The sequence below is a fragment of the Gossypium hirsutum genome, chromosome A05 (genome assembly GCF_007990345.1).
Source record: "Gossypium hirsutum isolate 1008001.06 chromosome A05, Gossypium_hirsutum_v2.1, whole genome shotgun sequence".
Taxonomy (NCBI): domain Eukaryota; kingdom Viridiplantae; phylum Streptophyta; class Magnoliopsida; order Malvales; family Malvaceae; genus Gossypium; species Gossypium hirsutum.
The window spans coordinates 1962651-1988967 of NC_053428.1; the positions used below are offsets into that span (position 1 = coordinate 1962651).

At 33.3% G+C, this 26317-nt stretch overlaps 4 protein-coding genes and 1 pseudogene across 6 annotated transcripts; 4 read left to right on the top strand and 1 right to left on the bottom strand.

Annotated features, from left to right (window-relative positions):
• Positions 1 to 3: 3 nt before the first annotated feature.
• On the top strand, positions 4 to 2113 carry LOC107907260 (deSI-like protein At4g17486). Its single transcript, XM_016834551.2, has 4 exons — positions 4 to 440; positions 1058 to 1345; positions 1457 to 1534; positions 1662 to 2113. Exons 1-4 carry the CDS (start codon positions 284 to 286, stop codon positions 1811 to 1813), a joined length of 675 nt encoding a protein of 224 aa, XP_016690040.1. The 5' UTR covers positions 4 to 283; the 3' UTR covers positions 1814 to 2113.
• A 178-nt stretch (positions 2114 to 2291) lies between these two features.
• LOC107907259 (acyl-protein thioesterase 2) lies at positions 2292 to 6645 on the bottom strand. Of its 2 annotated transcripts, none has more exons than XM_016834550.2 (10): positions 6414 to 6645; positions 5889 to 5985; positions 5557 to 5671; positions 4555 to 4591; positions 4359 to 4428; positions 4096 to 4200; positions 3542 to 3692; positions 3362 to 3441; positions 2752 to 2845; positions 2292 to 2668 (listed from the first exon to the last, which is right to left on the bottom strand). In XM_016834550.2, the coding sequence occupies exons 2-10, from the start codon at positions 5917 to 5919 to the stop codon at positions 2581 to 2583; spliced, it is 771 nt and encodes a 256-aa protein (XP_016690039.2). In that variant the 5' UTR covers positions 5920 to 5985; positions 6414 to 6645; the 3' UTR covers positions 2292 to 2580. The 2 variants fall into 2 exon arrangements, with proteins under 2 accessions (XP_016690039.2, XP_040968732.1); XM_041112798.1 differs by having other exon boundaries at positions 5907 to 5985; positions 6414 to 6592.
• Positions 6646 to 7671: 1026 nt separating this feature from the next.
• On the top strand, positions 7672 to 10165 carry LOC107902838 (AP2/ERF and B3 domain-containing transcription factor At1g50680). Its single transcript, XM_016828951.2, has 2 exons — positions 7672 to 7843; positions 9114 to 10165. The coding sequence occupies exons 1-2, from the start codon at positions 7672 to 7674 to the stop codon at positions 10163 to 10165; spliced, it is 1224 nt and encodes a 407-aa protein (XP_016684440.1).
• A 9929-nt stretch (positions 10166 to 20094) lies between these two features.
• On the top strand, positions 20095 to 21115 carry LOC107902837 (AP2/ERF and B3 domain-containing transcription factor At1g51120-like; annotated as a pseudogene).
• Positions 21116 to 22365: 1250 nt separating this feature from the next.
• LOC107907258 (protein arginine N-methyltransferase PRMT10) lies at positions 22366 to 25769 on the top strand. 2 transcript variants are annotated; one of them, XR_001686862.2, is made up of 8 exons: positions 22383 to 22661; positions 23128 to 23320; positions 23415 to 23520; positions 24146 to 24335; positions 24645 to 24830; positions 24929 to 25012; positions 25140 to 25372; positions 25556 to 25769. XR_001686862.2 is itself a non-coding variant. In XM_016834549.2 (7 exons), the coding sequence occupies exons 1-7, from the start codon at positions 22482 to 22484 to the stop codon at positions 25314 to 25316; spliced, it is 1116 nt and encodes a 371-aa protein (XP_016690038.1). In that variant the 5' UTR covers positions 22366 to 22481; the 3' UTR covers positions 25317 to 25531. The 2 variants fall into 2 exon arrangements, 1 of the variants encoding a protein (XP_016690038.1); XM_016834549.2 differs by lacking the exon at positions 25556 to 25769 and having other exon boundaries at positions 22366 to 22661; positions 25140 to 25531.
• Positions 25770 to 26317: the final 548 nt, after the last annotated feature.

Sequence of the window (26317 nt, forward strand, 5' to 3'; positions counted from 1 at the left end):
AACATTTGACTATAGACAATCATAGCCAACTTGTGTTTGCCATATTTGCCCACTATTATCTTTTTCCCGTCCTTTTCTCTGTTTATTTCCTCCAGAAAAGGAAAAACAATATAAAAAAAAAAGAACAATTTTAGCTTTGGATCTTTGGGAAGGGTTCTCTAACATACTGAAACAAAAAGAAAAGATTTCCCGGATTTTTGGTAAATCTTCTTTCGCAAACATTTTTTTTTCTTTTGTGTGTGTGTGTGTGTGTGTATTAATAAGAATATAAAAAAGAAAAAGAATGGGGGCAGGGGAAGAAGTCTCAAGTTCTAGCTCTGGGAATCAAAATGGGAGCCATAGCGACATAACCAATGTGATTTTGAATGTTTATGATCTAACTCCTATCAATAATTACTCTTATTGGGTTGGTTTTGGGATTTTCCACTCCGGTATTGAAGGTTTGTTCTCGTGTCTTGATTTGTTTTTTCTGCTATGGATTTTATTTTATTTTTGGGTATGTTTTAAGATGTGGGTATCGATATTTGAGCTTATTATTGCTCCAAAATGGTGAATTTGGATTCTCCTGATAGAAAAATGGATATGGGTGTTCTTTTTAAATAACTTTTTTCACTTGATTATCTCTAATATGTAGCTGAAGATTGATATTTTAGAATTATAGTAATGGTATTCATTTATGGAGAAAATGAGATTTTTTGATGTTTGCTTTGATCTTTCTATTGACTAATGAAATTTATCATCCAATTCTTTCTCTGACTGTATGATGTTCAATATTCGTTATGCATGAACCAATGTATGTATATTTTAGAAAGATAATGTTAAGATTAGATAAACATAAATTGTGGTAAAGGACTCAAAGTTCCATAAGTAGGAATTAATATTAGGCATTGAAATGCATCGAATCTTAAAGAAAATTGTAGCATGTTTGTGTCGTTGAGGGCTTTAGGCTAAAGCAATTTTGCAACTTAACATGACTTTTAGTTCTTGTGTTGATGATCCTTTTTTTTTTTTTTTAAATTTCGGAAACTGAACTATTTATCGCAATGTTTACGAACAGTTCACGGTAAAGAGTATGGGTTTGGGGCTCATGATTTTCCAATTAGTGGAGTTTTCGAAGTGGAACCAAAGAGCTGCCCGGGTTTTATCTATCGATGTTCCATCTTGTTGGGGTGCATAAACATGCCTTTCTCTGAATTCAGAGCATTGATCGAGAGTGTAGCTTCTGAGTATCATGGAGATACCTATCACCTCATCTCCAAGAATTGTAATCACTTTACAGAAGACATGGTGCATAGGTTGACAGGCAAACACATCCCTGGATGGGTTAACCGGTTGGCTCGTATAGGTTTGTTGATCCTTTAATTGTTCATCAAATTCTGTATATGCATGTATACATATGTTCATGTGTGTGTGTGTGCTCGCATTGGATGATATCAATGATTTGTCAAAATTGTAGGTTCTTTATGCAGCTGTTTGCTACCTGAAAGCCTTCAAGTAACTACAGTGAAGCAGTTGCCTGAATACCACGAAATGGGTATGCTTCTTATCTTTTCTGCTCATTTCAAATACTTGAACCTTCCATTTACTCTGTGCAATTTACTCATTCTAATCAAATTTTGGGTCTTTGCTTCTGCCTCCTTTGGTTGGTTTGTTTCCGGAAGATGGAACCGAAACTCTCTCAACTGCCAGCCTAGGCGGCTCAACAGAAATCGATGATACAGATCCAGAGAAGCAGTTGCTGTCACCAAAAGATGGGAATTCGGATATATCTTTTATTAAAGAAGCCCAAATGTGTGAATGCAAGGTACCGTAAAAAGGGAGCTTTCAATTGAATGTCTTTCATAGTTTCATCTGAATGTTGTAATTAAATTTCTAGTATTCTCTCCGTCTTTTTTTTTATGGTTTTTTCATTTATTATCATTTTTTCTCCTTTTCATTGTTTAAGCAGAAGAAAATGGCATTGGTAGTGTAGTTTGTTGTTACTGCCTTGTAAGAGTGGATGCCAATTGGCATTGCAAATAATTATATTGTGAGGTTTTATGACAGGAAGTAAAAACTTTTCAAAGCCATACAAAATCTGGTTTTTGTATCAGTTGAATAACATTTGCCAATAGCTGAAAGAATTAGAGGCTCTTTTACTTTTTTAGCTGGAAATTTTAAGTGCTCAAATTTAAAACAACAGACCAATTAACGAGTCAAGTGTTCAGAAACAGATTTCAAATGAAAAAAACTCGAATCATACTCAAAAAGGAAGTAAACGGCTCGGTTTCTGCATGCTGATTAAAATAGCATTTGGGAAAACATAAAATTTACCATCCACATTGCATTCCAAAATAACAAGAATCCAAACTGCCAATTTGATGGTCTCATGTTTTATCACACGATTCCAGCAAGGTCCATAAACAAATTGAGCAATATCAGTCAAAAGAGAACAAACAAAAGGCCTGCATCTTATCACTATACCATGTATGAAACCCAAAACCAGAATACTTTTGCCATTTTCGTTACTAGCAACTTTGTAAATAGTTTCTCCTCTCCGTTTCGCTTCCTCCAAATGATAAACACTTACACGTTGCAACTTTATGCGGACCGACCCTCAAGCCCAAGTTTTGAAGTTAACCAAGCACAGACCTCGTCCATCTCCTCAGGAATGGTATAGTGACCAAGCCTATATTGTTCAATAAAGTATCCAGTTTTAAGTCAAATTGTCTAAGAAATACACAAGTTCTTTCAGACACTTAAGTTCCATACCCGCTGTAGGATTTGAAAGTAGTGTCCTGAAATCCATTTGAACTCAATGCTCGAGAGGATTTCTCACCAAATTTATGTGGAACCACGTCATCACCTGCAACCAGCCATTTAACATATAATATACTTACTCGACAACTTCCAACAAGCATAATAAATCCATAAGGCTCTCATATACCATCAAATGCACACAAATATAGCTAACATTAATTATGTAAAATCAAATACATTGCTAATAACAGCTCATTACCATTTCATTTATCCATGGAAAAAGAAGAAATTTTAGATGTAATGCAAGTACTTTTATTCCCCTTGAATATTACTCTAATGAAACAAAACAGGGATTTGCTTTTTCTAGTTAAGAACTAAACTCATATTGACACTAAATATTTGGCTGGTCAAACTCCTGAGCAATGTCAATTTAATTCGGACACCATCTTGTCGTATCTTGATGCTACTTGCTTATCAAGACAAATGTGCTATTGCTAGTGGTCATAGCACCACTTCTCCGCCAAAGAAGTACATAAAGCAATAACCAGAAACACCTCCTCCGGCAAAATGAGCATGCATAAACCCATGATAATTTGCATAATGAAGGTTACTAAATAAATACCTTTTCCATGGCATAGCAAAATGGGTAAGGATGCAGCACGTCTAGCAGCCTCGTCCTGTCCTATTTTGTTTTTCAAAGTCCTGAAAAAGAATAGACGTTATAACAATAAACCACAGAAAAGGGGGGGCAACAGCGAAAACATCAAGCTCGCATGAGGAGGAGTCAATGTAGGAAACCAACTTTGAACATGGAAGCCATCCGCTAAGTCCTACAACTGCACTCAATTTGGCAGGATATGGATTGCCATTTTCATATTTTCCATGAGTAAAACAAGTTGCAGTGTATAAGGAGGTAGCTGCACCCATGCTGAAGCCTCCAACACCAAGTTTAACTGTAATTGGAAAAAGCTACTATTAGAATGATGTCATAAACGATGACCATGACAAGACTTTCATTGCTAAAACTGAACACTAAGATAAGCCAGTTATCTTTAGTGTGCATGTACAACCTGAGATCAGCCACAAGATACACACACAAAGACATCTTTGTCCAACTAACTCATTTACAAGAACCAGAATGAAACTAAAAGGCATGCTAAATCTAACGACTTCCAAAACCAGCACTGTATGTTCTCATGTTCTTGCTTTATGGCCCAAAAAAAGCATAAAAATATTGTTCACATTTGATAGCAAAACACCATAGAAAATAAAGGCGGTGCTATGTAAACTTCCCTAAATATATAGCATCAACCTCCCCCCCCCTAAATATATATATAGCGGCAAGCAAAAACATACTGTCAGCAGGCTCTGTTGACAATAAATTTGCAGCATGTGCTGCAGCAGCATCCAAACCCTCAATATCATCAGCAGCATCTTCTGAAATGTCTCCCACATCAAACCCTGACGTATGATGTCACATTAGAATTCAACAATTTGATTAGCATTCAAAACACTCTCAGAAAAGATAAAGGTTGAAGAAGAAGAAGAAGAAGAAACTAAATGTATTTTCTTTCTTTCATTCGAGATTGCATGTCATTACAGATTTAGAAAATTCTTACAAGCAGTTGACAGGAATCCACCAAAAACAGTTATAGGTTGAGTAGGGGCAGTTGGGCATATCCATTTAATCTGTGCACCACAGGATACAAGCATGGAAAATTATGAAGTTATGAAGAAAAGAAAATTCATTGGTTAATACTTAAAAGTTCGAATATATTTTCCTAAAGATTTCCAGATACAAACAATCATCCTTACATTTGGAAGAGGAAGAGTCTCCAGGAGCTGGGACCAGCTGCCAAAGATGAACAAAAAATGAGGACAAGTAGATATTTCAAAAAGATATCAAAGATTTAAACAATAAGATTTGCTAAAACATATACTAATATCGGAAGATATGAAAATAACTTGCAATTGAAGATTAAACTCCTTGAAAAGTAAACAGATTTATCTTTATTATCAACTTAATTTGTAGTTTAGTGCAAACCTTATCAGAAAAGTAGTAGCAATTCAAGACTGCATTGTAAAATATATGTACACAAAAAAAGTTCTTTTGCATGCAAATATGAATTCCTTACTACTTAAGCATCAATAGCAATAGTGCTATACTACAGGAACAAAAATTGCATAGATAAAGATAGGCTTCTAATTAATTCAAGCAACCAAATGTTTTCTTAAATCACCCAAAACAGAAGGAAATAACAAGACAGCATCTCAAACTCTTGGGACTATAGTTAACCTATGCAATCACTCAAAGAAGGGAAATGACCTAAAAAGAAAATATAAAAACAGTAAAAAGAACCGTTGTTAACAAAACCGTTAAAAAACAAAGACAAGCTACGATCATTTGATATGTGCTCAATTGCAGGACATCGTTCTTGGATTCCACATAGGAAAGTATGGGATTTCCTTGTAGGGTTATAGGGACCTAGGTTTTGGGGTGCGGTTCTCCAAAGGTCCACATTGCTATTGTCCTTGAAAGATCTGTTGAGTTGCTGACGCAAGGAAGAACTAGAAATGATAACTCAACACTCGTAGACTCTGCTATAAATAGAATATAGCAGCTATACATTATATTTTTCATTTAAAAGATGGCATTTAAAGAGATATGAAGTCACCAAATTTTAAATCATTTTATTTTCCTTAAAAGAAAATAAGTTAAATGACCGATATTATTGAGAAATAATCTAATATATTATCACCAGGGGGAAAAAAGCCACAAATAAGAAGCTTAAAAAGCTAATACAAAGTTTATAATACCTCGAACCATTATCACCAAGGCCATGTAGCCAAACTATTGTCGCCTGATGCCTCCCTTTGGACCTGACCACATAGGTTCTTCCAAATTCAAGTGCTCTTCTAACGGTTCCACCACCTGAGATTTGTCACATTAGTAAAACTAAATACAATAAGCAAAAAACAAGCTCGTGAATTTATATTAAAGAAAAAAAAAAGTCTACTTCAACCAATACAAGCAATCTAACAAGGAAGAACCAGTTGATTCAATTTCCATAAGAACAAACAAAAACATTTATGCAAGCTTGCTAGTGAGATCTCATTATAAAGATATCGAGCAAATCAAATAAACTAACCAGGACCAACAGAAGAACCTGTGAAGCTCATGGTCGCCCACCCAAAAGGAGCACTGATTAAACCCGGCTATTGCAGTAGCTCAAGGCTGAACTGATCCTGCGATTAAGAAAGACCCAGATTTACATTTAACATTCAACAATGCAATTAGTTTTCACTATATTGATACATAATAGTTATGACTAAGCAACTTGGCACCTGCCCAGAGGCCTTGTTAGCTGCATTTTAACTAAACTCCACATCGAAACCAGCCAAAAAGACAGGCACATTACAACAAAATCATGAAAATATTAGATTTTTATCCAATCTAAATTAGATATCTTTCAAAACCCTTCACTAAAAAAAGGGGATTTTAAGCAAAAAAAAAAAACTTAGATGAAAATTTTAAAAGTCGATTGTTTTATAGGATTAACGGATTGCAAAGACCTACAAACTAAAACTTCAAGGAATTCCAGAGAAAAAAAGAAGAAGCAGAAACCTGGAAAAAGAAGAGATCAAAAAAGGAAATGGGGTTTTAGGCATTTTACCTTTTCAAGTGATACGTCGACAAGATGTGAAGAGTGAAGACTCCGAAAGCTATAGATAAACAATTATTTATTTAAAAAATTCTCCTGTTTTTGGTTCCAATTTCCAAAAGGCCGAACTTTTTGGGTTTCTTTTTTTCTCTTTCTTTCATCGATAAATCCTCTTGTTTTACTTGTGTGTTGTTTATTTTCTTTCTTTGGGATAGAGTTTATGATTTTTTCCTTTTGGATAAACAACCTAATTAGTCACTAAACTTTTACTATATTTTTATTTTGATCATCTAACTTAAAATTTTCAATTTAGTCTATAAACTATGAATTCATTTTTAATCACTCCGAAGTTATGGCGAAAACAGCCAGATAACGTGTCGTATATTTTGGATAAATTACAGTAATGGTCAATTAATTATGAGAGTTTTTGTTTTGGCCGTCTAATTATAAAAACTTTTTGATTTAATCATTAATTTTTTAAAATTAGGTTTTTTAGTTACCATGACAACGTTGGGGTCAGTTGTGTTGGCGACGATATACCGAGAGATGTGTTGGGTGATGAAATTACATAAAATTAAAATTGGTGGTTACATGCTACATGGGTGTGGTAACATCTTCGATTTTTACGTCTTCCAGCGAACTACCCTCATACATTCTCTCTCGTAATAAGGTAAAATTCATTAGATAATATATTCATCATAAAAAAATTATTTAAATTTTAAATTATTGTGCTAACAAATTATTTCTATATGTAGAACCATGGGTCGAGTTAAGTGGGATTATCGGCTGAGCTTCGAGATATACAACTTTTGTTAGACCAACAATTAGAAGCAGAGTATGTATTTTTAAAATTTGAATTATATAATATTTACATAGATTATTTGAAAATTAGTAATATACATAACTAAAATTTTTATTATTTTAATATAGTTTTAATGGACACCATACTCCGATTTGGCATTCAAGAATGCATCCTATCTGAATTCTTGGTGAATCCCAACATATGGCACGTGAATGTGCCATTGGTAATGTTAGCTACCGTAGAGATGCACGAGTTGGACTGAGTATTGCGATAATTCGGGTTTAGGCAATCGATTCCACTAACACCCTAAGAAATCGAAGACCTAAATCATATCGACTTGCAAGAGAAATTGATGAGCATTGGCCTACATTCCATGTGCAATTTATCAATATTTGGAACAATAGGTACAAGTTTTTACCTACTTACGAGACTATTGTCGCTCTGGAGTTAGACGACGATCAGGAATACATGCCATGGTTTAGAGTCCATGACAAGCCATACTTGCTAGCAGAAGAGGCGAGGGGTCAGCAACTGCATACGAGGAGGCCACAACGGATGCCTAGACATCCAAGTTCTTACGAGGTGGGTCTATCTTCAGTACCTACGCAAGAACCAACATTGATGGCTCTACCACCCCTTGGTTAGTATGACTCGACTTATTCTGGTGTGTATACTAACCCTGTCATTTTCACACAAGCTCCACATATTCCACCACATTTTTCTGCTTCTACTTTGATGCCAAGTTTTGTTTTTGGACCTCCATCCCCGGCATATTATACACAGATGCCATTAATATTTCAAATGACAACGACAACGTATAGACTATCTATAACTGGGGCACCAATCAGGAGTCCGAATCTTTATGTCATCGGTGTATGAGACATAATATAGTTATACCCCTACGCTGATGATGTCACAAACACCTTCGGGATCATTGTTCTACCAAGGTGGATCATCTTGGCAACCACCTATTCCTTCGAACCGTCTATTCCTAGAATGGAGGATGCATGATGGCAATCGAGGAGCAACCAATCACAACCAACTATGGGCGAAGGTGAAGAAGATGAGAGGACGATACCACAACCTATACCGAAGGTTGAACCAAGAAAGAATCCAACTTGCTTCCAGTAGGAAGCGTTTTCGTTATTTCGGCCTAATCCGGTAATTTTTTGTAAAAACAACCTAATTTGGTAATTCTTTTTTTATTTTCAGTATTTTTAGGTAATTTAGTCATTTTTTTGCTATATTAAAATTGGTGAGTTATTAATTATAATACTAAAAAAAACCTTTAAACATGGTGAAAATTAAATCAAATCCGAATCCCATTCAAAATATGGATTATATGTACTTACCAAAACTTAAGTTGCAAAATCTAAAAACTTTATTAGCATTTTAATTAAATCAACAGATTTTTTTATATACTTACTTTCTTTCATTTTCTCCAACATGTTTATTAGTTTTCAAGCAATTTCCGGAACCATTTATAATCAGTAGGGTTTATCATAGTTTTCTTATAGCACAACTTGTTTGATTTTTAGAGACAACCAACTCTTAGTTTCAATTCTCTTGCTTAATTAACAAGGTACCAAGTTTCTTTTTTTTTTTTTTTTACTTTTATTTGCTTTCTTGCATACTAGTTTAAGTTACAAGTACAAAATCATAAAATTTTCTTCTGTGATTGTTTTTTATTTTATTTGATTGGTATACCTAATAAGTTTGAGATTTGAATCCGTTTGAATGAGTATCCGTTAGATTGAATATTTAGAGAGCAGTTCGGATTTAGATGTATAATTGAACTAGAAGCTTAATTTAATTGGTTCATATAATTACTTTTAAGAGATGATATATAATAAATTAGAAGTTCTAATAATCCTATAAAAGTATTTCTTTTTTTTGGATTACTTTGCTAGAGATTATGGAAGAAGAGATACTAAGTGTGATTTCAAGTGGCGGAGGAAATACAAATTCAGATGTTTCAAATTCAATTAGCACCACTCATCAAGCAAACAAACGCCAAAGGTGCGGCGATAAAGGCAATTCGTCGCAATTCAAAGGCGTAATGCGACAGAAAAAGGGAAAATGGGGCGCTCAATTATACTCTAATCACACCAGAATTTGGCTAGGGACTTTCAAAACCGAAATAGATGCGGCCGTTGCCTACGATAGCGCAACGATCAAGTTCCGCCCCGGAGACACTCATCGAAACTTTCCATGGAACGAAATCACAATTGAGGAGCCCAAGTTTCTGAGCCGTTACAGTGCAGAAGCCGTCCTTAGCATGATAAGAGACGGTTCCTACCAATACAAGTTCATGGATTTTATTAAGGCTTGCTCTAGAAGTACAAAACCAAACACTGCTATCAACTCAGTGGGGACTTATAGCAATGAAGGGCTAATTTGCAAACAATTGTTCCAAAAGAAGCTAACACCAAGTGATGTTGGTAAGCTGAATAGGCTTGTCATCCCCAAAAGATATGCTGTCAAGTATTTTCAATCGATTTTCTGGACCGAAAAGGAGAATGCCGATGTTACCGATAGCAAAACGAACGATGTTGAGTTGGTTTTCTACGACAAGTTTATGAGGATATGGAAGTTTCGTTATTGCTATAGGAATAGCAGCCAAAGCTTTGTTTTCACCAGGGGCTGGAATCGGTTTCTGAAGGAAAAAAAGTTGAAGGCCAACGATGTGGTTTCGTTCTTCGTATGCGAATGCCGGAAGGAGAACGAAGTCCAAAGGTTCTGCATGATCGATGCCATCAAATCCGATAACGGTCGCACGTTCGTGGCGGTAAACAATATTCATGTTGGAATAGAAGTTGATTTGCAGCTTCGGTTGGGACATTATTACCCCATTGGTAATGAAAAACATGTCCAAGAAGAGCAAGGATCAATGGCGGCAGCGAAGCCGAAACAAGACGACAAGACTGAGGGTTTCAAACTCTTTGGTATGCAAATTAACTGAAGCTGAAATCCATGCTCTTTTTAACTATCAGGATTGTTAACTGAAATCAACGTTGCAGTAATGTTGACTTTTGACCTTTTTTCCAGATTATTAGAAGTTTTTTTTTTTTTTAAATTATGGATATTTTGTTTTCTAGGATGAATTTTTGACATTCGTAAGAATGATATCAATATATGAATTGATGAAAGTGTCTTAATAAGCAAATCTACTTGTTTTCCATTGGACTTTATTTTTTTTATCACAACCTCTGCAACAATTCTAGGACCGCTAAATAGTGTTGTAAAATTGGATAAACTAAATACAACCATACATGTGACAAATTTTTTTACCGTGTTTTAACTTTAATTATTATTTTAATTTTTTTTATTATGTTATAAAATGTTACATTAAGAATTTAATTTGTAATAAGATTTTTCATATGCAACAGTAAATATTATATTAACAAACTAAAATTTTTTGTTTGTTAAAAGAATACTTATAATATTAATATTATATATAAATATCTAAATTAAATATTTTCATAATCAATGGCTTTTTTATAGTTGGGTTGAACTAATTCTTTTTATGTAATTAGGTCATTGTTAGTGAACATGCCACTCATGAATATTAAGTAGGTTTTTTTTAGTGTAAGTAAAAATCTTTAGGTTGGACAAAGCTACTATGAGTACAGATAGCGATCATCAAAAGCCCAGTATGATCCATTGGGTGTAACTTCGAGAAGAAGGAATCCAAGATTTCAGAATATGTCGAATGGCTATAGAACAAATAAGAAGGTCCTAAAAAAATCCAAAAGTCGAAGGAAATTATTGAAACCAGACTCATGTAAAATTGTTCTAGAAGTTCGAAAAGACTCTAGGCTTGTTGAGAGTTGTATAGAATTATATAAATTGTTCTAGATACGTGATCTTGACTATATGTTGTAATCAATCTGAACTGTAGGATCTAAGGGGTTTGGCCTGTAAGGGAAGGCCCTCACTCATTTGCACAAGCTCTAACTTAAGATTGACCTCCTTTATATGGACTCTAACTTAAAGGTAATAACACTTTTTAGTATTTTCTAGCTCTATTTTGTGTTTAATAAGATCGAAGATTAACTTAGATGTATGTTGGTGTAAAACTCGAGCCTAACGCAACATGTTTGTAGAGCTTAAGTCTCAATTCGTAACAATTATTTTTTGTTAGTCAAACACGTCTAAAGAATTAAAGTCTTTTTTTTTTGTAATTATAAGAGGATTTATAATTATATTTATCCAATTATACTAAAGTCTACAAGTGCGCCTAATATAAACTTTCTTTTTTTCTGAAGAAAAACGCATAAAAGCTTAATTTAGATTTACAATATCAAAAGCACCACTCGCCTTATTTAAACTCGTAGGGATAGTTGTCATCACATTTACCCCTTCCACATTAGCAGGAGTCATATTGGCAATCTTGCCAACAATGGAATTAACCTCCCTAGGGACATGTCTTACCACCCAAAAATCTTTATTTTGTAATAGTTGTTGAACTCGAGCTTTCTGGATTCCTCTCTTAAATTACTAGGACTGCCTCAGGGCTATCAGTTTGAATCAAAATCTTGTACACACCCTACTTTTAAAAGAGTTAACCCATCCAAAATATACCATAAATCAGCATCAAAGACAGAACATTCTCCTAAATAGTGAGTGAAGCCCATAACCTAATCACTTGTATGATTCTGCACCACTCCCCCTGTAGACGCTAAACTTACTGTCAAATTAATAGCACCATTAGTATATCGGTGAATCCAATTATTTGATAAAGGTTCCCTCTGAATGGAGGTTCGTCTTTGAGTCAAAACCTCCTTATGTATGGACCAAAATTGTCTTGCCCATGTAATAGAAACTTTAACAATCTCAACGATATTCCATGTAATTCCTTGAAAGACGAATAAATTCTTTTTCTTGAAAATGTGCCAAATAATGATCCAAATAAACTAGCCCAACTAACTCCCACAAAGTCCAAACTCTCATAAGATTGTAAGTTATATGTAAACCAACCCAGAAGATTGGAATTAAAGAAACTGCTACTTTGACTCAAAGGTACCACCTGTCACCAAAGGTCTTTTGTCGCATAGCAATCTCTAAGCACATAAAGGATATCATATGTGTTATGTACAAATCAGACATAAAGCTTCTTTTCCAATGCCTCTTCTTGCTCATTCCGCATTAGTAAGGAGGTGTTGTTTGAAAATGAGCCATAGCAAAAACCAGACTCTATGGAGTCCCTTCAACTTCCAATGAGTATCCCAAATTGGTTCTTTAGCATTCCAATGATTCTCCCTAATCGAACGATAGATACTTTTAACCAAAAAAGGCTCCTGTCGAGTTCGATAGCCAAGAAATCCTATCTAGTCCAGCTTTAGGATGTGAAGGGGTATACTCACAGTACGCCTGATTATATTTTCCGAGACCCACAATCGAAAGAGATCTAGATTCCAATTTCCTTCCAAAGTGACCATTTCTTCGAGTAGACAATCCACTTCCATGCTCTAATGCGCATAAATCTGCTTTATTAAAAGACCAATCTATACTAACCAAAGATATTGCCAGCATTAAATTGACTTTCCGTCCCCCACCGACCACACTAGACTGTTCCTGAACAATGGTCATATCTTAGACAAACCTCTCTAAAGAAAAAAGCTATTACTCCTCTGAATGCTTTCCGAAAGATTATCCTTCATACCATACTTCGCCCAAAAAATCCTCACCCAAAGAACATTGATGTTAGTAACCAAATTGAAACCCAATTTCATAAAAAAAAAAAAGAGAGGCATTCTAATCCTCCAACATCCGCAAGCCAAGACCCCTACAAGAGCGTGGTTGACAGATTGAGTCTTAATTGACTAGAGCCATCTTCTTCCTCCCATTCAAGGACTCCAAATAAATTTCCTAGCCAAACATTCAATCTTCTCACAAATTTCTTTCGGTATCATCATTAACGGAATGAAATAGTTAGGAATTGATAGAAGCAGAGATTGTGCTAGAGTAATCTTCCAGCAAGAGACAACTGTCTAGCATCCAAACTAAAAAGCTTGTTACGTACCTTATCCATCACCAACTAAAAAGCATCCCAACAGGTTTAAACTTTCGAGTTGGGACCCCATTCCACAATAATTGCATAGTAGAATTTGAAATTGCGGACATAATGACCTTTTTCAAATAATCTGAAATGCTAGTAGCCCTAATTGAAGCAGCAATGAACTCCCATCTCAACCTATCATAAACTTTCTCAAGATCTATTTTGATCCTCATCCAAGCCTTTTTGTTCTTCCTACCTTTTATTGAATGAACAACCTCCTAAGCTAAAATAATATTATCAGTGATATTTCTACTAGCAATGAAGCCTATTTGTTCTTCTGCTATTATTTTAAGGGAAACAAACCTGAATCAATTTGCAATAGCTTTCATCACCAAATTATACAACACAAAACACAAACTGATAGACATGAAATGTTAAAAACTTTCTAGAGCAACATATTTTGGAATAAGGGTGATAAGAGTATTATTTAGTGCAGGATCAATGAGACCACCATCAAACACTTTTTTTACCCACTCACAAACAACACCTCCAACCACATCCCATTGACTTTGAAAAAAAAGAGCATGGTAACCATTACTACCTGGGGCCTTTAGGGGAGCCCTATCAAAAAGGATTTTCTTGATCTCATCATCAGAAACCATCCTTCCCAAAAAATCAAAATCTATCGAATCTAGACAAGGAAAAGGATTAGGTGGTAAACCAATCAAAGGGGCGATTCTTCACTGTATAGATTTTGAAAGAAAGTAAGTGTTTCATTCTGTAGGATATCCAGATCATAGCCCCACTCACCATTATGAACTCGCAAGGCAGAGATGTGATTCAACTTTCTTTTCCTAAGTGTGTGACTATGAAAAATTTTTGTATTTTGATCACCGAGGTTGAGTCAATCACATCTGGATTTTTGCTTTCATAAAAATTCTTCGTGGTACAAAACAGATTCCAATTCTTTCCTAATCGGCATCTCAATAAGTGCCAATAAGATAGCTCATTCTCTTGCTCGAGCGGTTTTATTATATGAAAATCATATGGAATTGGATTCTTTTCCCTTTATTTCTCCTAAAAAATTTAAAATAATGTTCAAGTAGCTCATGTGAGTGAGGATCTTGGACAGTAAAACCGAATCTATAGGGTGAGTCTAATGGCTTAAGCTTAGCGGCCCCTTTTTTGTTGCGCTAATTTATTTTTAGTTCTCTTGTTGAAGGATTTTTTTTCTCTAAAAAAATATAAACAATGTAATAAATTTTAAATTTTTTTTTAAATTTTAAAATGGACTCTAAAATTATAGTATTTGTCATATATCAAAACATATTTTTAATGGTTTAATAATTTAATAGTTTAAATTTCAAAAACAATATAATATTTTTATAATTTAAAATATATATTAAAATATGTTCATAAATCTATTTAAGAAATAACAATTTTAAAAACTATCTTTAAAAATTTGTTAGATAAAAAATTCTCTAATATGCTTTTAAGGTAGTCAATATCGTACTAATAGATGTGCCGTTTTTCTACTGGTACTAATTTATATCAATAGTTGTTTGTTTCGGTATATCATTTTAGATTTATCATTATTTTGAAAAACATTTAATATGTTATATAAAAATATTTATAAATATCAAATAATGAGATTAAATAAAACACAAATATAAAATACTCATAATAAATAATGCTTCAGTTGGTAAAGAAAATATTTTAAAAATATTGGTGGCATTTATTCAAATCTCACCATATGTAATTTTACCACACAAAAAAAAAACCCTCATCAATTATATAAAATATTTTTTAATAAGTTTCACAAATACAGTCCATTATTAAACAAACTCAACATAAAGAAGCAAAAAAAAATATTTTATAAATTAAACAATAATGTCATCCCATTCTGTGTATATAATTACTCATAGTTCAACAAATGCAAAATAATTTTTTCAAGTTTTAATTTTAATTTTTAGTGCAAATAAATAATAAATAATAAATAATTAAAATATATTTTTAAATTATTTTTATGGTATTGGTTGGTACCCTATATTTTGACTGTTACGAGTGAAATCAACGGATATGCATTGGTACAACCAATACCAACAACAATTTGTACAAAAACAAAACTTAAAACTTATTATTCTGAACAGATTGTTATAACCGATAACAATATGTTCTAAAACAAAATTGACTACCATTTATCAAAACTAGTATGTAATAGGGAATAATATTGGACACCTATTTTTTCATTAATTTCTCTATTATATTCTAAATAACCATTCAGGAGACAATTATCAATAAAAAATTATTTTGCAATGGATATTAACAAAAGACAAATACAAACACTGTAAAAAATATTTTAAATAATTTATAATGATGTTTGTATATTTTTCATATATATTTTTCCTTTAGGAAATCGTATATATAAATATATAAATAATTTTATATATTATCATTATCAAATTAAATATTTAATTACAAAATCTATTAGAAATTAGGAAATATTTAATTTTAATAATAAAATTTATTCAAAACTATAAATTAATTTATGATATTTTAAATAATACACACAAATACACTTGTGAATTCCCAACTAATCTAATATTACAGAATAATTGCAACAATTTAATATATTTTGATTTTTTTTTGGTGAATTACAAGAGAAAGGTAAAGCCTTAATAATAATGCGACTACTGCGACTCGAACTTAGACCGCACTTAAGATGGTGAACACAATAATCATCAAGCCAACACGGAGTTGACATATATTTTGATTTTAAGATGGATGTGGGATGGGGATTAACTAATTTATTGTTGGTTAAAATGGTATTGTTTCAGCAGTAAATCTGTAATGACCCAAAATTTATAGGTATCGAAAAAGTACATTATCGGGCCTCCGTCTTAGTTAACCGAATTCATAAATAATTATTAAAAATATTTATGAGTCTAGTGGTGTGTCTAATTAGGTTTCAATTAAGTGAATTTAGCTTAATTAAGAGTAATTAGGAAAAAGGACTAAATTAAATAAAGGGTGAAAGTTGAATTGTAGATTAAAAGAAAGTAAAAAGGACCAAAATGGAAAATATGCCATTTAGCATAAATGAGGCGGCAAACTTCGAAAAATCTAAGATTTTCTTAGATTTTATATGTTATATAATAATAGTAATAATTATTAATTATTATATTATGGAATAAATTAAATTAAAGACAAGTGTAGGGTGATTAAATTAAACATGTATAAAATATACAGAAATATACTTGTAATAAAATAAAATATTTTCTTATAATTTAAGTAAAAGATATTTATGAATTAAATGTTATTATATTATTATAATGTATTATTATTACTAATATTATTAACTAAAAGAAATAAAGTAAAACAATAAAAGAAACAAAGGAGAAGAGAAACAAAAGCATTCGAAAGTAGGAGGAAGAAAGAGGGAAAGAAAAGAAAAAGGGAAAACTAGGGTTTTGAAGCTTTAAGCTTTAATTGGTAAGTCAATTAAGTCCCTTCTTTATAATTTTGATGTTTTAGAAACTTTAGAACAAAGTTTTGTTGAATTTAAGTTGAAACTTTGAAAGTTCTTAGGTTTTTGGACATGAGTTATGTTGAACAATTTGATGAATTAGGGGTTTAATTGATAGAATTTCTAGTTAGAATTGATTAAAGGATTAAACTGTAAAGTAAGCTATAAGTTTTGTGTTAGAGGGACTAAATTGAAAGAAATTTTAAATTAGGATTTTATCATGAACATTAAATAATTAAGTTTAATTTGGTAGGAAATTGAGTAGAAATAAAGTATGAATTGAGTTAGAAAAGTAAATGAGTTTAATTAGGACCAAATTGAAATTAAGGTAGAAATTGAATAGAAAGTCAATTATTTAATATAAATTAGTGCTGTATTAATAGTGTAAATTATTTTAATTTTCGTAGCTAACAAAGAACCAAAGGCGTCAAGCAAGAAGGGGAAAGAGAAAGTAGATGAGGAGTAACATGAGAAAATCACGATTTGTATTACTATAATTTAAACTACTATTTATTAAATGTTATATTTAAATTTATATGTATGGTAAGTAAATTATAAGGTAAGTATCACTATTGAAATGAATGAAATTAAGATAAAGTATGATTATGTATGAATATTTGATGGTATATTGATTGGAAAGTCGAAAAATGTATTGAATTGAATTGTGATTAAATTGAGAATGATTTGAATTGAAAATATGAGAAAGTGATTGAATTGAAATATGAGAATGTATTAACTAGTCGGGCTGAGTCGGATATAGTTGGCATGCCATAGGATTGAAAGGATTTTGGAGATTTTTCGGCTTGGCGGAGGAGACACTGATGTTACTATATTTCTTCGGACTATCCGAAGAGGCACTTAATGCCGTTCTGGTGTGTCTGGGTGGATTATTCTGGTGTGTTTGGGTGGATCATTCTAGTGTGTTCGGTTGGATTATTATGGTGTGTTTGGTTAGATCCGTGTATCCACCAAGGTTCGAGTCTTGTTAATAGGGGTAAATAAATGAAATGAGAAAATTAAATGAGTTTGATCAATTGTTCTACTGAAAGTATGAGAAAGTGGAATTATGAATTGAAATGTGAATTGAAATTGAGATATGAGATTTGTAAGCATGAACCTAAGGTTCATGAATTGATCGAAGATTCGAATTGTTGATATATGATATCAGTTGATCAATTATTATAAATGAAGTATGAATTTGAATGTAAATTAATTCTTATGATTTACATTGTTACATATTTGATGCTTATAGAACATTAATGTTATTTAGTTTGAATTATGGTAATATCACTGAGTATAGGTATACTCAGCGTACGGTTGTTTCCGTGAGCAAGTTAGTAGAAGTCAAAGGTCCCGTTTCAGCATCCAGATCAATCCCGACTTCAGCACAACTTTGGTGATGTATTTTTTTCCTTTTGGTTAATGTGGCATGTACCTAGGTTTTATTTAAGAGTCTTGTGAGTTTTGATTGTAAAGAATTGGTCTCTAATGTTTGAATAATAAATGAAATGTTAAGTTATAAAATGGTATGTTTGGTACTAAAGTTGCAATGAGATAAATGAAGTTTATTAGTTAACTTTTATATAGTATCATGAATGTTGTTGATCAATTTGATAAGTCAATGTTTTAGGCATGATTTAAGTATGTTTGAATGTGAAAATGTGTTGGTTTCCATATTAACTGTAAATTAGTTGCTGTTTGAAATTGTGACGAAGGTTAGATATTTATAAAGGGGTTATATTGAGTTCAAGAAAAATATAGACTTACGAAAAATTTTTGGAGTACTCGAACAAGTCCCGTTTCACTTCTAATAATTGTTTTGGGTCTCGAGGGTCCATTATAGGGATTTAATGATTAAATTTTACTATGTATGTTAATTTATTTATGAATTATTAGTAAATTGTCTGATATATCCGGTAATACTCTGTAACCCTGTTCCGGCAACGGTTTAGGGTTAAGGGGTGTTACAAAATCAACGTCGCTATATAGAGTTCAATGAATAGAATTTTCCCCATGATTTTCGGTTATTGTTCCCTCTTCCATTTTCACGTTTCTGGTTTAGACCTGGACCATCTTTTTAGGTTTGAAGGTATGTCTAAAAAATAAGAAGATTTAGACAAAAATATAAGCTAAAGAAATGAACTTAGATAAAATATAAGGCCCATTTTTTAAATGAGACATGCCTTGTGTAGAATTTTTTGACCTAAATCTGGCCCGGCTCGAATAAGTTGTTTTGTTGTTGTTATTTTGCTATTATTTCGCTATTATATTGTTACTATATTGTTGTTATTACTTGAATATGACTCTTGTTTTATTGTTACTGTTGTTATTATTATAGAGACATTTGCTTGTTAAGTTATAATATCTTAATATTATTTAATTTAAGTATAAAAACTTTTTTAATATATTTTAATTTGTTAGAAACATTTGTTTTAATATTTTTAGTGTATTTAATTTACAATATTTTTTAAATTTATTTTTATATAAAAAACCCAAAAGAATTTAATAAGGGCTAGTCAAATCAGACTAAAATTTAATGTATTTAATATAAACTAAATTTAGACAAAATTTTAAATTCATTTTTCCGACAAATTAAATCCACATCTAAAAAACCAACTTAAAATTTTGCATCCCGGTCATAATCATGTCTACTATAGGCATCCACCAAATTCCTACTAGGATTCATGTCCATTGATTTCGCATTTATTTCTTGAATTAAACAAAGATTCGTTATTCAAAAAGTGAAAAAAAAAATATTTTACAAAAAATGACGATTCATTTTTGTGTTTTATATGGAAGTTAATACTATATCCATGATCCGAACTTAATTTGTAAAATTAATCACAAATTCTTCTCTCTCTCGTTTCTCTTGAATTTTATGTGTTGTGAAACACTCGTTAATCCATGGAATCCATCATTAAATAACCCTTCAATCTTCCCGACGTTAAATGTTGGAGAAAATTTCTCTAATCCTTCGTAAGAATTCCCAAGTATGTGCAATATTAACACAGCCAGGCCCCAAAACTGTAAATAATCCTTATTCACCATGGCGCACGTGAGATCTAAGGGCTTATATCGCTGGGAACATGATTTCTCAATCTTTTGTCTAAAAATATGGATTATATTGTTGCGAAAAATAAAGTTAGAAAAGCTAAAAGGTTTATAACTTTAATTAAAAGAGCAGATTTTTCTCATATACATATTTTCTTGCCTTTTGTGGAATTTCTTTCTTAAATTTCAAGCAGTTTGCCGAAACTAAATATAAAGTAACTAAGAGGTTTGATTTTGAGAGACAGACACAACATCTTGTTTGATTTTTAAGGTCAGTCCATTGCTTTGTTTTCAGTTTATTTTGTTAGAGGTTATGGAAGAAGAGATAACTAGTTTGATTTTAAGTGGTGAAGCGAATACACATTCGGATGTTTCAGATTCTACTAGCACCACTCATCAAGCAAACAAACGCCAAAGGTGTGGAGGTAAAGGTAATTCGTCGCAATTCAAAGGCGTAATGCGACAGAAAAATGGACAATGGGGTGCTCAATTATACGCTAATCATACCCGAATTTGGCTAGGGACTTTCAAATCCGAAATAGATGCGGCCATGGCCTACAATAGTGCAGCTGCAGCGATCAAGTTTCGTACCGGAGACACTTATCGGAACTTTCCGTGGAACGAAATCACGATTGAGGAACCCAAGTTTCTGAGCCATTACAGCGTAGAAACTGTGCTTAGCATGATAAGAGACGGTTCTTACCAATACAAGTTCATGGATTATTAAGGCTCACTCTAGAAATACGAAACTCAACTTAGTGGGGACTTATAGCAATGAAGGGCTAATTTGCAAACAATTGTTCCAGAAGGAGCTAACACCAAGTGATGTTGGTAAGCTGAATAGGCTTGTCATCCCTAAAAAATATGCTGTCAAATATTTTTCGCCGGTTTTCGGGAGCGAAAATGAGAATGCCGATGTTGGTGATCGCAAAACGAACGATGTCGAGTTGGTTTTCTACGACAAGTTTACGAGAATATGGAAGTTTCGTTATTGCTATTGGAATAGCAGCCAAAGCTTTGTTTTCACAAGGGGTTGAAACCGGTTTCTGAAGGAAAAAGAGTTGAAAGCCAACGATATGGTTTCGTTCTTCGTATGCGAATGCCGGAAGGAGAATGACGTGCAAAGGTTATGCATGATCGATGCCAACAAATCCGGGTACGGTGGCACGTTCGTGGCGGCAAACAACATTCATGTTGGAATGGAAGTTGATTTGCAACTAAGGTTGGGACATTGTTACCTTGTCCAAGAAGAGCAAAGATCAATGGCGGCAGCGAAGCCGAAACAAGATGACAAGACTGAGGGTTTCAAACTCTTTGATATGCAAATTACTTGAAGCTGAAAACAATGCTTCTCTTTTAACTATCAGGATTGTTAGCTGAAATTAATATTGCAGCAATGGTGACTTTAACTTCTAACTTTCTCTTTAGATTATTAGATTTTTTAAAATTATGGATATTTTGGTTTTTAGGATGAAGTTACTACAACCTCTGTAAATATTTCGGACAGTTAAATAAGTTTATAAAAATCGACAATCGACAATAACAAGTAGACCAATTGAGCTAACACTTAATTAACACATTAATTATTATTTTTATATTTTACATTCTATGTTTATTTAAATTATTTTGATTGCATTAAAAACAAATTTACATTAAGAGTTTTAAAATTTTGCATATGCAACAGTAATTATAAAAGTAAAAAAGTAAAAATATGTTGTTGTATAATATTATTCCATTGGAAGAACAAAAGCAATCACCAATAAATCTCGGATGCCCGGTATCTGGGAGTCCATCAATGGCAGCAACTAGCCGTTTAGCACTGCTGTATATTGCTTCATTCTACTTCTCTTCTGTGCCCATGTTAAATGCGTATTGAGTTCAAATACTAAAAGAGAGAGAGCTGTTTCTGGTATCTGTTGAGTTTAAAATGTTGGACTGCTCTGGATTTTGTCCTGTTTTGGATTGGCTGATCATGTTGTTTTTCCTGGAGGATAATGTCTCTCAGCCATGGAAGATAGAAGGGTATCTTGGTCTATTCAGGACTATACCTATTATCCCAAAAAGCTTATGTAAGACTTCAAATTATATTTACAAATTGCAGAAAGTAGATCCAAGAATGGGATTATTATTTCCCTTATCCAGAAGATGAGCTAGGAATGTTGTAATCAACATGTGAAGCAAATCTTGACCCTTCATTTTTATTTCTCAAGTTTTATTTAATTAAAAAGAGTAGGTTATAATCCAATCATCGCCCCCTTTCCCTTGGAAGTTAGACCTTCATCACCGTCTTCGAGTAATTTCTCAAAATACATTACGAATGATGTTAAACTAAAAATAGCGGGGGACCCAAAAGATATGAACTCAAAATCATCGACCTGAAATGCACAATTAACAACTTGACTAAATGCGATGAAAGAAAGCTGACATCCAATAGCATCAAAACATAACAATCAAACGGTCATTAATCATTATAAGGCTAAAGCTAGAGAAGGTAATCTAAGTGGGTCCCCCGCTTTGCCACCTCCAAAGCTGATGACATGGCATTCCTATTCGCATTATTAATGAATTTATATATTATTTTTGCGACAAAAAAAGGCCAAAGCCAAACCAAAAACCTCACCGCCTTTGCCCTAAAAAGGAAAACAACTTTCATTCTCTCCCGCCGTGTTAAAAAACCTTGAGCTGTGACAGAGAGGGAGAATGGCGAGCCGTACAAATGGCGGTAGCAGCAATGGACCGGTGGATAAAGGAGCTGATTTTGCCAATTACTTCTGCACTTACGCTTTCCTTTACCACCAGAAAGAGATGCTTAGTGATCGAGTCCGTATGGACGCTTATTACAATGCTGTTTTTCAGAACAAGCATCATTTCCAAGGAAAGGTAACTCCTTTTTTCATTTTTTCTTTTTGTGTTAGGGTATAGAACTTGAATCCTAATATGTAGAAAGATATACCCTTTATGTTTGGGTATTAGCTTAGTGACTTGGTACAACTTATACAAGAACGAGATGCGATTGGGGGTTATTGTTTTTTGTGTGGGATGCCTAAATTTCACTCTGTTTTTCCCTTCAAGTTTCGTTACTTGTTTGTAGAGATAAGACTTGAGAAAGCTGTGAAATTTGAATATTTTGAAGTAGATGCTTCTTATATTGTCATTTTTGTCGCAGCACGTTTAGACATGAGATAACCTGCAAGTATTAGACTAGGAAAGTAATGGAAATGAAGGATTTTAGGCAAGGGTGCTTAGTTTACTTATTGGTTATATTATTAATAATTTTTTTGGCTGGTTTGTTTTTGTTACTATGTTAAATTGTGACAGAAAACTGATTTGGTGAATCCTGGTGAAGGCTGTATTGGATGTAGGAACAGGAAGTGGCATTCTTGCAATCTGGTCTGCCCAGGCTGGTGCAAGGAAGGTCTATGCCGTTGAAGCAACTAAGATGTCGGAGCATGCCCGGACTCTTGTTCAGGCAAACAATCTTCAAGACATTGTAGAAGTAATTGAGGGCTCTATGGAGGAAGTTGTCTTACCAGAGAAAGGTTGGTATTATTAGATTTACTTGTTAGTTACTTCCAGTTTGTTTTAAATCACTATTTCAGGTTCCTCTGATCTTAGATTTTGGTTAATGGGCAGTTGATGTGATTATCTCCGAGTGGATGGGTTATTTTCTCCTGCGAGAGTCTATGTTTGACTCAGTTATATGTGCTCGAGATCGTTGGTTGAAACCATCTGGGGTCATGTAAGTAATGAACTAGGGTCATTTTTAGTTTTTTTTTTTGGCTATCCCATATTTTACTGGTCAGTCAATTTTGTTTATTTATGAGCTTTATATGTGACTTGGGCTCTTTTTCATTTTAATTTCTAGAAGGGTGGTATTGACTATTTAGATAAATTTAAGACTTTGAGTCTGAGGTTCTTGGATTGGAAAGAAAATTGAAAGATTGATGTCACTTGAGGCGTGTTTTAAGTGCAAGAAGGTGGCTACCAGCTCAGTGGTTTGGGTGGTTGATGAACCTAGACCTTATGCTTCATGCAAGATGGTCATCGACAAAGTAAGAACTGAGGGATGTCAGCTTGAACTGGCTGAAAATGTTGAACATAGGTCTTAGCTAAATACTAATGTAGGCTGTGAGTTGTTGTCTTGCCTATTAAACATTCTAAAGGATGATTCAATAACAAGTAGATGCGACATAGCTTAATTTGACTCTAATAGGACCTTTTGCATATCTGTGGTGTTACTGTAATTTTTTCTGTCATATTATCAGTATTTTGCTTGTGCAGCTGCTTGTAATATTTATTAATCTCTTGACCATTCTTTTCCAATGTTGCAAGCTCGATATCTGACAGATGAATTTCCATTCTAGGTATCCTAGCCATGCACGCATGTGGGTTGGACCTATCCGATCTGGATTGGTGGATCAAAAGAAAAATGATTATGAAGCAGCAATGGATGATTGGTATGGGTTTTTGGAAGATACGAAGGATTACTATGGTGTTGATATGAGTGTTTTGACAAGGCCTTTCTCAAATGAGCAGGAGAAATATTATCTGCAAGTGAGTTCTAAAATTCTCTGATGCCTTGGTGCCATTTATAATTGTTGTTTTCAGTTTATTGCCTTTCATTCTTCTGCTTAAATATTGATGTTAGTAGGTAAAGGAAAGACTTTTCCACTCTTTAGGTACTGAATCACTGTTTTTATGTCTTTAGGTGAGAGATAGTGAGGCAGATCCTTATATTAAATGTTTTATGTCCTTGGTTCCTTTTATTAACCACTCGAGGCAATTGCTTGTGCTAATATCTTTTAAGAACTGAGAAGGTTGTTCATTTGTTTGGTTCTTTTTCATATTCATTTATTTGTATAGACATCATTATGGAACAACCTCCACCCAAATCAAGTTATTGGGACAGCAGCTGTTATAAAGGAGATTGATTGTTTAACTGCTTCAGTAAATGACATCCTTGAAGTCAAATCAAGTTTTTCATCAGCTATCAGTATGGCGCCCACTCGCCTCTGTGGATTTGCAGGATGGTTTGATGTCCATTTCCGAGTAAGCGGAGCCTCAGCGTTCCTTATTACTCTGGTCTGATTGGATGAAGAGGCTTTACGTGTGCTATATATAACCCTTGTTCTTATCTTGTGCAACAGGGAAGAGGGGAGGATCCTGCTCAAAAAGAGATTGAGTTAACAACTGCTCCTAGTTCAAATAATGGCACTCATTGGGGACAACAGGTCTGAATGGCTTTTGTTTGGTGCATCATGTTTTGGAGTTCTAGTTTGTTGCATGAATCGAGTTCATTTGTGTTTGCTTCTACATTTTCCTGATGATTTATTTTTATCACTTTTTATTATTGGACAGATTTTTATGTTGCATCCTCCCGTTCATGTTGATGAAGAGATCAATCTCGATGTTTCTTTCTCAATGAACCGTTCTAAGGAAAACCATAGATTAATGGAGGTTGAGTTTGATGTTAAGATAAGCAAACCTTCCGGCAAAATACTTCCACCCATTAATAAGAAGTTCTACATAGAGTGAGCCCAGCAATTACTTGCTGGTTCTTTTTTTTTTCTTTTGATGCTTTCGACGCCAAGGTATATCTCACTACTTGATGGTTCTATAAGTAAGAACTTGGTTTTTTACCCTAATCAGGGTAACATCCAATCCTTTCACTTTTCCGATGTCAGCTTTTGCACTTTCTAGTGATTTATTCCTGTTTAATGAAGCAGTTCCACCACTCTAACCATTATTTATTTTGTTTGCCTAATATTTTTCAGTGTCTGCATGCAAGAGGTTGATTTTGGTTCTAAGAATTCCTATCTATAATATAAATATGACGGGGCAATTTGGTTTATCTTTTTGTGGCTCGAGTAAACCCATGTTTTAGGGAGATTGTAAGTCAGCGTTGCTTAAATTTTCTTCTTTCAGGGTTGCATCTTAAAACTTGCAATGTATGACAGCTGAAATTCCTTTTTAACTAAAATTTTCATATAGGGTATGGGAACCATTGTTTCTGCATCATTTGTTTTAAGTTGGTGAAACTTTTTAACATGCACGTATGTTACGATTTTCTATTTCGCCAACCCAAATCGCAATGAGATTACCAAGCAATCCTGGCAAGGAGTAGTTGCAAAACAAAAAAAATATGCTATTATGGACTTCATTAAAATTGATTGGATAATCATATTTTATAATTGTTGATGGATGGGCTAAGAGGAGATTGCCCAAGTTTGGGCTCAGCCTAGGTTTTTTTTTATTTGAAATAAAAGAGGCTGCTAAATAGCTAGAATGTACCTATTTTTATTTGAATATGATTACAAAAATGATATTATTTAAACAAAATTGAACTGCCAAAATAGATAACCACCGAAAGGCAATGATCATCTATTGGTAAGCTAATAATGAAGTTTGAAGTCCTTTCTACATATATTATGGACTACCCAACGCGTTATAAAGCATCTCATTTCTCATACAATTAATATATTCTAAACAATAAAAGAAATATAATTCGTATAATATATGTATTTGGTTGAAAGAAA

Coding starts and splice junctions, on each gene's coding strand:
- LOC107907260 (XM_016834551.2), top strand. CDS start 284: ATGGGGGCAGGGGAAGAAGTCTCAAGTTCTAGCTCTGGGAATCAAAAT. Junction 441..1,057: donor TTTCCACTCCGGTATTGAAG/GTTTGTTCTCGT, acceptor GTTTACGAACAG/TTCACGGTAAAGAGTATGGG. Junction 1,535..1,661: donor GCCTGAATACCACGAAATGG/GTATGCTTCTTA, acceptor TGTTTCCGGAAG/ATGGAACCGAAACTCTCTCA.
- LOC107907258 (XM_016834549.2), top strand. CDS start 22,482: ATGGCGAGCCGTACAAATGGCGGTAGCAGCAATGGACCGGTGGATAAA. Junction 23,321..23,414: donor AGTTGTCTTACCAGAGAAAG/GTTGGTATTATT, acceptor GTTAATGGGCAG/TTGATGTGATTATCTCCGAG. Junction 24,831..24,928: donor GGTTTGATGTCCATTTCCGA/GTAAGCGGAGCC, acceptor CTTGTGCAACAG/GGAAGAGGGGAGGATCCTGC.
- LOC107902838 (XM_016828951.2), top strand. CDS start 7,672: ATGCCATGGTTTAGAGTCCATGACAAGCCATACTTGCTAGCAGAAGAG. Junction 7,844..9,113: donor GATGGCTCTACCACCCCTTG/GTTAGTATGACT, acceptor TTACTTTGCTAG/AGATTATGGAAGAAGAGATA.
- LOC107907259 (XM_016834550.2), bottom strand. CDS start 5,919: ATGAGCTTCACAGGTTCTTCTGTTGGTCCTG. Junction 3,693..4,095: donor GTCAACAGAGCCTGCTGACA/GTATGTTTTTGC, acceptor TTCCAATTACAG/TTAAACTTGGTGTTGGAGGC. Junction 2,669..2,751: donor ACTTTCAAATCCTACAGCGG/GTATGGAACTTA, acceptor TGAACAATATAG/GCTTGGTCACTATACCATTC.